This window comes from Enhydra lutris, unplaced genomic scaffold (assembly GCF_002288905.1).
Source record: "Enhydra lutris kenyoni isolate GAN:26980312 unplaced genomic scaffold, ASM228890v2 scaffoldscaffold12, whole genome shotgun sequence".
Taxonomy (NCBI): domain Eukaryota; kingdom Metazoa; phylum Chordata; class Mammalia; order Carnivora; family Mustelidae; genus Enhydra; species Enhydra lutris.
In genome coordinates this window covers 56,783,398-56,796,512 of record NW_019154096.1, presented here as the reverse complement: position 1 = coordinate 56,796,512, position 13,115 = coordinate 56,783,398, and the positions used below count along the sequence as shown (strand labels likewise).

Here is a 13,115-nt window from a genome sequence, read left to right as displayed (position 1 = left end):
TCCTCATGATAGCTTTGCCCAAGCATACAATAAAGGGATTATGTTAAGAAACACATTCCACTTTTGTGCTCTGCTTGCAAATTATTATTGCTAAAGCAGCTGGGGTGATAAATGGTAACATGGGATAGGCCTGGTGATCTGCTTGTTAACCAGGTATCAATGAGTGAAAGGGTCACATATAAAGGAGTTTTCATGTCAGTTAGTACTATTTGGGCATGCACTGGATAGCTGAATCAGTCCATAATATAAGATTCCTAGTGACCCCTCTTGGTGGGGTTAGAGCATCTGGAATTCACATAAAAAATTTTACCTCCAGATGAAGCTTTTATTATTGCTGCTAATGAATATTATGCCCCAAGTCCTGCCTAACTCAAAGGCACTGTGGGGCTCTAAGGAGGAAATGGTAAATAACAGCTGCCCCTTTCTATTCCCAACACACGTTCACAGCCATTACAGCAAATATGAGCTTGTGTGGTCGGTTCTTTCCCCTGCACCCTTGGCAAAAACCACTTCGGGATCAGAGTGCTTTTCTCACAAATCCCCTTCAGGGGCTATTTTCCATCAACTGAAGGCAGCATGAGGAAGAAAGTTTACATTCACGAAGGATCTATCCCTAGACAATTGCAAATCTCCAAATTATAGATAACAATATATGGGTGATATTACTTGTGAATTGCACATTCACGCTCTTTGTCTACATACAAGATTAAAATATTATCAACTATCCTCACCTCAATGTCTTGTTTTTAGCATGACTGCATTCCCTCCCGTGTGTCCACACTGTCCCCAACACCACTTCACTGCACCCTCTCTCCAAGAAAAATAGTTTTAGGGCTTTTTGTTGTTGATTTGTTTTGGCTATACCAGTTCACAAGAATTATGACTCAATAAAGAGTAGGAGGCAGTAGAGGTTTGGCTAAGAAGTGGGTCTTTCCTAATAAATCAGATCCAATCAATTGTAATCAGATGTCTACAGTTATCCAAATCTAATTTCGCATGGGATACAAATTTGTGTCCCAGAACAACGACAAATCACTTAGGTTTCATGGTCTTTAGAAATGCTAATAAGCATAATTCTTAATGACTTATAATGTACAACTGATAAATCTGATATGAAATTGAAGAGATGAAATTGCCAAGTGCCCAACTGATCATACCTGGTCCTTTATAGAATCTTACGAAATTGACAAGAAGAATCTTGTTCCCATTTTACAGATGAGGGAACCACAACTCTGAGAGTCCTCGTGTCAGCCAGAGCAAGGCTCTACACCAGACAGATGCACACTTTGTCTTTTCTCAAGGAGGTTCCGAGTAAATTTTTCGACTCCTAACCCATACAGGCCATGTCTCTTCAACACAAATGGATTAGAGCTTTAGACAGACATGGATTTTGTCATTAGGGGAAAAAAAATGTCAGTGTAAAGTGAGCTCTTCCACTGCAACTCCTATGATGCCTAGAAGAATAATCACGGCAATTATACATCAGAAACGAAGAAGTGATAATTATGAAGATGGAATTGCCAACTACCACTTGGCTAGCCAGCAAGGGCACTAACTTTTATATTTCCCCATGGGGGCATATATGAAAGAATCACAGAGTGCAGGAGAGATGAAACACAATTATCAGGACCTGGGGATTTATTCTTTCTGCTACACAAAGGAAGGGGGAGGGCAGACCACAGCTGGAAACTTCTCTTCTTGCTCTTTACAAAACATGGGAAAATGCTGCCCCTCATCCACTTAATTTAATTTCCCTCAGAAACGATGACAAGGCTTATCTAGTCTATTGTACTTTCCTTTTCCATCAACTTGACTTCCTAGTCAGCCAACAGCCTCGCCACCTCAAGACTTTGTTCCAGAAATAGCAGAGGGCTTATTTTTTTTTTTCCTTTTTGAGGGACCTGTGAGTAATGGCACACCAAGAAACTGGTCTCTCTTGGCTGAGCAAAAGGCTGTAGTCACAGAGCTGGAGTATCAGAGAAACAAATTTCCTTTTTCTGCCTTAGTCTATTAAAAATCTTAATAGTTCTAAATACAGATCCAGTAATAAGTGTAATTAACAGTACAGACCAAATAATAGTTGGTCTGAAAAGGACAAAATAAGTGGGAATAGGCCAGGTTTTGAGTCAACAGCACTACCCCCCACTCACCATGTGCAATCAGTAGGTTGGTACACAGTGCATTTTTACAGGATGCTTCTGCAATTATTTTTCTGGATTCTGGTCATAATTTTGTGCATACAGATGGGGACTGGGTGGCGACACTGCTTTCAAAGATGTTGGTGTGAAAAAAAAAAATATATATATATATACACAAAGTACTCATCACCACCCCCCACTACACACACACACACCTCACCCCTACCTTATAGAAGACAAAAATGGCCATCTCATGACTTTTTGAAGGCACTGAACTAAGGTGCTTAAAAAGAGGTAGGAAATAGGGACTACTTCCAAAGATTAATTTTGGTTTTGTTTTAATTAAGCATATAATGGAGCACATTAAACACTTGGGTGCATGCTTCCTAATCTCTATTCCTTGGGCCATACCTCTGCTGATGAAAGCAGGATGCAAGTAAGAAGTTTTTCATGTTGCAGTAGGAAAGAATAAAATATGAAATTACACCAAACCATGTTCAGCTTGCTATAACCCAGGTAAAAATAGCACTCACGTACAAAGGAACACCAATTAATAAAAAAAGACTTTCTGATAGGGGGAGGGCTAAGTTTCCATTTGGAACATGTATACTCACTCTTAAAAAAGGCTTTTCAGAATGTGCTCCACAGAAGCTGTTCTGAAGCATTTATATGTGTGACATGGGAAAAGGATTCTTTAGTGAAATAAGTTTGGGAGGCCTCTTCAGTCTCTGGGTTTCTCCAGAGTCTTAAATATCCTAAAGTGAATCCTGCATCTCGAGTAAGGCAGAGTTAAATAATCATTACTTAAAATTGCTTGACAATAGAAACACGTCAGAGAGGTAAAGCATTTTGTGGAACTAGTGTTCTTAAGAGTACATTTTAGGATATACTGCTTTAGAATAGCTACACAAAATATATACTTTGCCCCAACAAAGGGAGATTAGCACCCAGCAAACAGCACCAGCCAAGAGACCTTCTCCTGGAGCACCCCACTGCTTCTCAAACTTGAACGTACACACTGAATCACTAGGGACCGTGTTACATGCAGACTCCTGCGGAGGACGTCTTGCCCGAGACTCTGCATTTCTAACAAGTTCCCAGGTGATGCTGATGCTTCTGGTCCTGTGAACCACACCAATAGCAAAGCACTAGAACACATGTGTCTTCAAGTGCTGAAGGTGTTGAGTATTATCCCAAGTGCTATGCTTTCCAATAATTCTTTTATCCAAGAGGGTAGCAGGTCTGCGGATGGGGCTTACCAGTAAAACCTGTTGGGTGTGATACGTTCATGCATGAGTTGCCATCGTCTTCCAAAGTCCATGGAGCTGTAGAGCTGCAAAACAATGAAATGAGGAAGCATAAGCATCAAAGACACGTGTCAACATAAATACACATGGCATCGCCCTATATAAGGACATTCCCACACACCAGAGTGCCTAACACATCCAAGTTGGCATCCATTTTATCTCGATAAAAATCTATGAATATGATCATGCTGTGCTTATCGTGGTGACTTCTGGAACCAAGGAGGTGCTTAATGTATATCCAATCAACCGAAGTTTTTTGAGCTGAGTGTAAATCCTTCCTGATGCCATCCATCATTCTCTCCTTCAGGGGTAAAGCCTTCATAAAATTCTTATTTTTCTTCAAACTCCATGATATCTTTAGCTCCTTTCAAAACAATTCAGCACAATTTATTTAAAATTTATTTACTGAATAGCTCCTACATGTAAGGCACTCTGGTAGCTATGAAGATAAAGAAGAGGTAAATTCTGTGTTCTCAGGGAAATAAAACACAGGTAAAAATACTCATCAGCTGGTATCTGAGCCAATATTATGCACAAAATATTGTGTTATTTGAGTTTTCTCTCTCACTGCTTAAATCTCTCTCTCCTATATGTAATCTTAAATCTATCTCTCCTATATATAATCTAAGTGAAATGGACTCTTCACTGACCAGGAGGATACCACGCTTGTTTATATTCCCAAGTCTTCACAGAGATAAGGCCATATCTATGCCTAAGTAAACATTACACAAGCATGGGTGGTTCCCTCCACACACCCTTTTCCAACCACCTCAAGCCACTCATCTTTCTCCCTTCTCAATTCACTGCACTCATCATGGCACTTACCATGAAGTAATATGTGGCCATGTCTTTCAGATTTGTATTATTTAGCTGTGTTTATATTCCTTCAGTACATAAAAAAAGCATTCACTAAAATATTTGTTGAATACATCAATAATTAAAATGGGCACATAAGAATGGATAGTAACTCATGGAATAAGAAAAAATTCCAGAAGAGCCTCAAGACTTCAGAAAAATAAAGAGGAACCCCAGCATGGCTAATAAAGTCAGATTCCACATTCGCTTACTTTACGGATGTAGAGTCTGACCCCTTTTTAACACATAAGGGAAAGGCCAACATTCCTATAAAAGGCTAGCCAAGAGTAAGGAGCTTATTTTTAATTGTATGCCTGGAAGCATAATAGCTCTGACTTATGGAAATAATGATAATGATAATAATAATAATAAGTGGACCACACTGCTCTTTCACATACATTTGAGACTTACAAGGACACTGAAAGGAAGGCAAGGCAATTATGACTACTTGGAACCCTGCTCTCAAGCATTTTCTCATCTACCAGGTAGAGTCAACCACTCCCTCCAGGTATCATCACTATTTTTACTGTCTGCTTCTAAGAAGCTGTTTACACCAAGACAACACTGGTTGTTGGCATGCCCCTCCTGCCATTAGGCTGTAAGTCATAAAAGGGGCAGGAATCATGTCCAATTCACCACTGTGTATCTGTAGTTACAGAATACATATACAGGTGAGCACACAATCCTCCTATTTCACAGTTAATGAAACTTGGTATTGGGGAAGTTAAGTTTTGGTCAAAAGAACAAGGATTTAAGTCTTCTGATGCCTGGCTCCCGTCTTCTTCCATGGAATCATGGTGCCGAGTTTATAATGAGAATCCTTATTACGTTTATGTTCTCCACACTTTCACAGCTGGGGAAACTGGGAAAAGCAGAAGTAGTTGGGCCTCAAGTTTATACAAATGGGGTCAGATGAAGGAGCTCCCCATTATCACATCCTCAGTACTGCTCCGCTATAGGGATGTGCTGTCTGGCATACCACACCCAGGTAACAGCTGCCATCCATAATGTTCTGAGTCCATGATCTTGCAATTCATATAGAAATATTTTTTTAATATTTTATTTATTTATCTGACAGAGAGAGAGATCGTAAGTAAGCAGAGAGGCAGGCAAGGGGTGGGGGGAGAAGCAGGCTCCCTGCTGAGCTGGGAACCCGATGAGGGGCTTGATCCCAGGACCCTGAGATCATGACCTGAGCCAAAGGCAGAGGCTTAACCCACTGAGCCATGCAGGTGCTCCTAGAAATAATTTTTTAATGAACTTCTGGTAATCTCAAGTAAGCTGTGGGGAACTTAAAGAAGTTTTAGCTCATTTCAATTTTTTTTTTTAAGATTTTATTTATTTATTTGACAGAGCGAGATCACAAGTAGGCAGAGAGGCAGGCAGAGAGAGAGAGAGGAGGAAGCAGGCTCCCTGCCAAGGAGAGAGCCCGACGTGGGACTTGATCCCAGGACCCTGAGATCACGACCTGAGCTGAAGGCAGAGGCTTAACCCACTGAGCCACCCAGGTGCCCAGCTCATTTCAATTTAATTCAAATATATGTTAGACATTGGCATCATGAACTACATAAAAACATCTCTTTTGGGGCTCCTGGTTGGTTCAGTGGGTTAAGCCTCTGCCTTCAGCCCAGGTCATGATCTCGAGGTCCTGGGATTGAGCCCCACATTGGGCTCTCTGCTCAGCAGGGAGCCTGCTGCCCCCACTCTCTCTGTCTACCTCGATGCCTACTTGTGATCTCTCTCTTCTCTGTCAAATGAATAAATAAAACCTTTAAAAAAATCTTTTTTGTCCAGTAAATAGCAAAGAGATGTGTACATGTGTGTGTTGAATATATATACCCCTGTTAATATTGTCCATCTCTCAACTTAAACACAGATGACTGTCAGATATACATACATGACACCAAAGGGGAAAATGGGCCAAAGGCTAGAGCTCTAGAAGTTGAGAAACAGACAAGATCAACAGGAATAGATGTGGAACAATGAGCCTTCCTGGAGCAACACAGCTTGAGCTAGGCCTTTGGAGATAGGTGGTATGGACAGGAGAGAAGGTGGGTAGAGATCTTATAGGGTGAAGAAAACAATAAGAACAAAAGTATCGATATGGTTAATTGCACTTGACTTATGGGGAGGCTTTTAAAAGGAAGGAGAAATGTGATGACTGTCACTGGCTAAAAGGAAGTGGAGGGTGCCTGTCCATTTTCCTGTCTGTCTCTCCTTCCATACACCCAACTATTTGTGGCTGATTTTATATTTATCTGTATGTATATTTATATTGGGGAGGGTTTTGAGAGGAAGAAGAGAATTGGTAAGGACCAGATCATTGCACTGGAAAGAATATATCCTTATAATTTTTTTTGCAAGAACTGAGATTTCCATGCAGAGTTTTAAGAAATGGGTGACTCTCCTTCCCATGGCAGGTGTCTGAGAGACAGATGCTCAGACTGAAGACACGTTTGCCAATTAAATAGAGAAGAGACTTTGGTTGGAGCCTTCCATAACGCAAAGATACCAGACTCTCTGTCAGCCCAGATACCAATATAAAAGCAGAGCCCCAAATCCCTTCAAATAAAACCCAGCATGATTGCATCTTTCTCTGCTGCAAACTCTAGACAAAAGCTGGGGAAGAACCAGGAGGGTCACAATGACACTGCTGGAGTCCCAATACTCCAGAGAAATCATCAGTCCTTTCACACTGGAGCATCTAGTAGTGGCAGAATGCCTCCACCACAGTTCCTGCTAGGACTCACCCTTGGGAAAAGCACTGCTCCTCTCCTCTCATGTTCTTCCTAACAGAAAGAACAAGAGATCAGCTGCTGATCTCCTCATCCAAGTCTGTTCCACCTACTGCCTCCCTTGTCTCTGGTTTTGCTTTTTCAGCTCTTCTGTTTGACTGATGGGAGAAAAATTAAATTGAATTCTCTGCCTAGAGGCTGATTCAGATGAACAGAAAGAGCAGACTCCTATTCATTAAGAGCCTTTGGTTAGCTACCTTGTCTCTCCAACCACAGGAAGTTGCTGAGTCTGAAATGAATTTTATTCTACCACAAGCTGGATCTTTGCAGCTTCCGCATTCACATACGTGTTTATCCATTTCTCCCTCTCTTCATTCACTGACTAAAAGTGTATCAAGAAACCACTATGCTTTAAGTACTGAAATGAGTGCTGGAATTACAAAGGTTAAAAATGCCTGAACAGTGGACGACAGAAATTCAGACACTGCCATGCATGTATGTCATAATATTATTACTACTTATCTCTGCAAGGGTAGGATTGGAGGCCATCAGTATTTTTTCTTTTGGTTATCTAGGTCTTTAAAATTACATGCATTACGTTAGTAATTAAAAAAGCTCTGACACTCAAAGAGAAATAAAGAATCTAGATAACCACTCAATAGTGTTACAAGATCAGTTAATGATATGCACATGTTTATGATATATTATTTATTTTAAAATACATTGCAAAACATTGACACTAATTTTATTTAAAGTATTATAAAAACTTGAAACACATCAGAAGGAAATATGCAAAACACTAGCAGGGGTTATTTCTAAATTGTGGGACTATGGGTAACACATACTTTTTAAAGTTTTCCATCATTTTCAGATTTCTTTACAATGGATATAATATTTTAATAGTAATATAAGCCAGTGTTGTCTTCTACTTGCATTCTTATAATAATAATTTCTAATCATAAAGTATACATTATATTTACCTTTAAAACTACCTTTTAAAAGGCCAAAAATTAAAATTGCAATTCTTTCATGAGGGACCTGGAATCAGACAAGGCAATATGGGATTTTCCACAAAGTGGTATTACACAGAGATCATCAAGAATAGTGTTGAATCCTTCCTAGGAAAAGCAACATATTAGCTTACATGTTCTTTAAATAGTCCTGCATGGCTTCAACCCAACGTGCTTCATGCAACACTAAAATAAAGTAGATTTTCCAAACAATAAAGATCTTTAGAAACATTTCTTGTTTCTAAACAAGATCTGGCACCTGGGTGACTCAGTTGGTTTTAATCCTCCAACTCTTGACTTCGGCTCAGGTCATGATCCCAGGGTCATGGGATGGAGCCCTGCGTCAGGCTCTGTGCTCAGCACAGAGTCTGATTGTCCCTCTCCCCGTGCTCTCTCTCTCTCAAATAAATAAATAAAATCTTAAAAAAATTTCTTGTTTATACAAAGTTACGTATGAGACTATTCTCCTCCACATCCTGCCTCAGGATGCCCCCTTCCTGCAAGGATGACATACCTGGATTTTTACCAGAGAACAATCCAGATCCTCTACCTTCCCTTCTTCCCCTATGTGTCATAGTCTCTTATTTCTTAACAACCATGTATTCAGTGGCAACACACACACACACAGAAAGCACTAAGTGAATCACTGGAACAGATGGAAAATATGAATGAACATGCTCTTTTCCTTATTGATCCAGTTATTAGTTCCCTAATTACATTAGCCTGCCAGGGAAAAGCATCTGATAGCTGAAGAATAAGAGGCAATTTAATCAATGTAATATTCCACAAGAGGAACAACAAGTTGTATATGGAAAGCTTAAGTCCAAAGAATGATATGATTGTATCAGGAGGTTATTGCTTCAACTTGTCCCCCCAAAAAGATATGTTGAAATCCTCAACTATAGCATCTCAGAATGTGACCTTATTTGGATAGAAAGTAACCACGTTAAAATGGGTTCAAGGTGGGCCCTTATCCAATATGGCTGATGCCCTCCTAAGGATCGATATGGACACAGATGGGAACAGAGGGAAGAGAACGTGAGAGACAGAGAGAAGGCCATGTGAAGACAGAAGATTGGAGTGAGGTATCCACAAGCCAAGGCATGTCAAAGACTAAAGACAAATCACCAGAAACAACAAAGATGCAAAAAAGGGCTCCCCTTTAAATTTCAGAGGGAACATGGCCCCACCAACACCTTGATTTTGGAACTTTAGCCTCCAGAATTGTAGGACAATGAATTTCTATTGTGCTAAGTCACCTAATTTGAGGTACTCTCATACAGCAGCCCGTGTGAAACTATATAATTGAACAACATGGGTTTGGATTGTGTGCATTCACTAATACACAGATTCACTAATACACATAATGTAGTCCAGTGCTGTCAACATATTTTCTCTTCCTTATGGTTTTCTTAATAACATTTTCTTTTCTCTAGATGGCTTTATTGAAAGAATACAGTACCTAATACATGTCACATACAAAATATGTTTTCATTGACTGTTTATATCATCAGTAAGTTTCCAGTCTACAATTGGCTTTTGTAGTTAAATTTGGAAGGAGTCAAAAGTTGTACATGGATTTTCAACTGCACAGGGGGTCAGTGTCCTTAACCCTTGTGCTGCTCAAGGGTCAACTGTACAAACACCTTATACCTACCACCAAGAATAATAAAGATAGATCTTGCTACATTTCTCTATTTTTTGTTTTGTTTTGTTTTGTTTTGGTCTGGTCTCTATTTCTAGGCATTTAGTTTTAAGACCAAAAGTCTGGTGTATGACCAGATTGTTGAATCTGTGATTAAAAGCCAAAATCTCATTTCCCTATATTTTCCTCTTCTATACATTTTCACCACACCCCTAAGGATAGTATTTTCTAAGAATAAATATGAATTAATAATGACCATATGGCGGTAGCCAGACATACTCAGAAGAGGCAACAAACTATGTGTTTTATGGGAGCTTTTGGTGATATAGCCAGATTCCCTAGAGCCAGCATATTGTCCATAAAGAGGGAAGAATGGTTTGGAACACATTTATATAAAAGCTCTCCCCTGCAGCAAATTCAAACTTAATGTACAGCTGTCCTGATTTTTTTTTTTTTTTTCTCAAAGCCTATGGAATTTTGGTAGCATTCTGCTGAATCGTGGTCCTGATGGTCTATGTCTTTCAAATAAAACGAGGCTGGTTCCTGGTAAAAATAAGGTTTCTTCACTTATTTCCTTGGTAGCCACAGAGGCGGTAGTAGGGCTTGGCTGGGCTACATAGGACCACAGGAAGAATCCCCTGGGTTGTGGTGGTATTTATGGTTGGCAGGAGAAAAATCAGGATCACACTGTAACAAGGAGTCCTTTCCAACATATGCCTCTGGTTCCTTCCTCAGATAGTCTCCAAAAAACCCCTCCCTTGATAACTGGTGGTGACAACCCCATCCAATGTCCCCCTAAGCCCTGGGTACATAGATAAGAACTTCCATCCTCAGTAGCCTTTTTCCTTTGCCCTTGACAGATACAAGGCATCTCTACTATAAATATATTGATTTTTAAAATTTTTAATTTTTTTTAATATTTATTTTTAAAATAGGAATTCAGTTTGGCTGAGGGAAAAATGAAACAAGATGAAACCAGAGAGGGAGACAAACCATAAGAGACTCCTAATCTCAGAAAACTGAGGGTTGCTGGAGGGAGGGGGATAGAAGGGACGGGGTGGCTGGGTGATGGACATTGTGGGGTGGTATATGCTATGGTGAATGCTATGAATTGTGTAAGACTGATGAATCACAGACCTGTGCCCCTGAAACAAAAAAGAAAGAAAGAAAGAACTAGTTAAAAAGAAAAAAAGGAAAAAAACAAAAAACAGGAATTTACCTAGTCATTCCATACTTTTGTAGAAGGCAACATTTTTCTTCTCTTCTTGAAGATTCCTAACCATAGAGGTTTTCCTTCTCTCAAATGGTTTACACCGTCATTCCTTTGTTCAACACATATTGATCAAATGTCTATTAACAACCAAGCACTGTTTCACGGGTTTAGGATACATCAGTGTACCAGACAAAACTCTCTGGCCGCAGGGATCTTACTTTCCAGTGGAGGTCAGGAACTCGAATGTCCTCAAGTCTGCAGTGTGAATGTGTGAAGGGCGTGTAGGAAAAATGGCACCATGGTTTGTGTCTTTTAGACACGTGATCATTTTGCTAGCACTTCACACATGAATCAACTTTATTTAGTCAAGAAGATGATTCTCCTCATTTTTATTAAAATGCCAATTTAGGGCTATCTTTTGTTTTCCTGCTTTCCATAGAGACACAAGCCCAAAAAATGTTACTTTTCTCTCAACTCTATGGAAAACAGGTGCAAGTGTGATAAATTATCTGGCAGATGACATTTCCCCACAACACTGGGGAGAAACAGGGACTCCAGAAAGCTCATGCTCCATCTAAAAATGGGCTTAGCTGTTCCTTAGCTGGACAAAGAGAGCTAATTTAATGTGGTCAGGCTCTGTAATTTTTCAAGGGAACTGAAAGTTCAGATTTGTATGAGAAATCTCTATATTTTTCAGTTTGGGCAAAAAAATTAAAAATTTAAAATGTATTATAGGGCTATTAAGATGTCTTAATCCAGCTGGCCAGGGGTTGCCTGAGGGCCACCATTTGTGACCTGATTCTTACCATAGTAGACATAGGGATGAATGTGACTATTTGACCTTGATGGAGGGTTAACAGATTTAGCAAATAAAATACAGAATGCCCAGGTAATTTGATTTTAGATGAAAAATAATTTTTTGTGTAACTATGTCCCATGTAACAGTAGGAATTTGCTTATATATTTTTTAAATTGTTATTTCCCTGAAATTTGAATTTAGCTGTGCTTTATCCATGTATCCTGTATTTTATCTGGCAACCCTCCCTTGAAGTCTTCCCTGTTCCATTTCTAAGCATCTGGATCATGAGATATACCCCCTTATGCTATGAGTCTCTGTTCTTTGACATTGGATGTCCCCAAGTGAACAAAAGAAGTGTAAATAATCCCTGTAGTCTATTAACACATCACTTTACTCAACATATTTAGTATTCCTTAAGCACCTAGCATGTGCTAGGCTCAGTGCCAGGTGTGATGATCAAAAGATGAGTAACACCAAGTTCCCTGATCTCCAGAAACTCATAACTTCGGTGGGAAGACAGACATGTCAACAGATAAATGCGACACAACTCAACAAGACCCATACCCACAAAGGTAGACAACGGTTAGGGGAATGCACGGAAGAAGTGGTCAGTACTGCTGGGTTGGGCGCTATGCCATGGGCTGAGTCATAATGAATGAGTAGGAGCTGGCCTGAAGGATAAGTTCCCCCCAAACACTGCAGCTAACAAAGGTGAAAAATTCTGGTCATTAGGAAAGATGTTGGAAATAAAACAGAAACATTATCTCATCCTCCTCCAAAAGTATCATTTGCTTGGCCCCGGATCAGTGCACATTGGTCTAAGTGCCACATCAAGAAGGAGAAAGAATAGAGAAGGAAAAGGAGCCAAACAAGGTCATCTAAAGGATTTAAGAGGAAGAGGAAGAAACGACTGCATCAGAGTGTGGGGTGTAGGTAAAATGAAGACTTCAAGATGAGTGGTAACAGTGAGATCTGTAAGAGCAGGAAGCGGAGACAGATACACACCCATTCCTTGAATTTGGAAATTCCCTCCCTCAAGATCTAAAAGGGGCAAGATTAAAACACTGGAGATAAAGAACTACTTCTAAAAGTGAGTTCATAAAATTCACTACTGTAGGAAGTTGGTGAGAAAGGCACAGGATATCCTATAAACCGCATCACCTACAAATTAAGATTTGATGCTTCCCAAAGTTGTTCATCAAAACATCTCCCAGAGCCAAAGAGAGCAGAGCATCCCACCAGGAATCTGAGGGTTTGGCCCTAAGCAATCTGATAGAAGGGCTAAGATCGTCCAATCTCTTAACTCTTACTTTGAATTTCCATGGACATTTTGTAGTCTACGCTGCCATATATCTGTGCTTAGAATGCAAGATAAGTTTTTTCACAAATCTTCAGGTGAAGTGGACCCTCTAG

General features: G+C 39.9%; 1 protein-coding gene across 1 annotated transcript in view; it reads right to left on the bottom strand.

Moving 5' to 3' along the window:
• Positions 1-13,115, bottom strand: part of LOC111145125 (sortilin related VPS10 domain containing receptor 3) — a 584,701-nt gene that overhangs the window by 218,652 nt on the left and 352,934 nt on the right. The window contains exon 5 of the mRNA XM_022499799.1: positions 3,398-3,471. Within this exon, the coding sequence (XP_022355507.1) occupies positions 3,398-3,471 (74 nt within the window). The remainder of the gene's footprint in view (positions 1-3,397; positions 3,472-13,115) is intronic.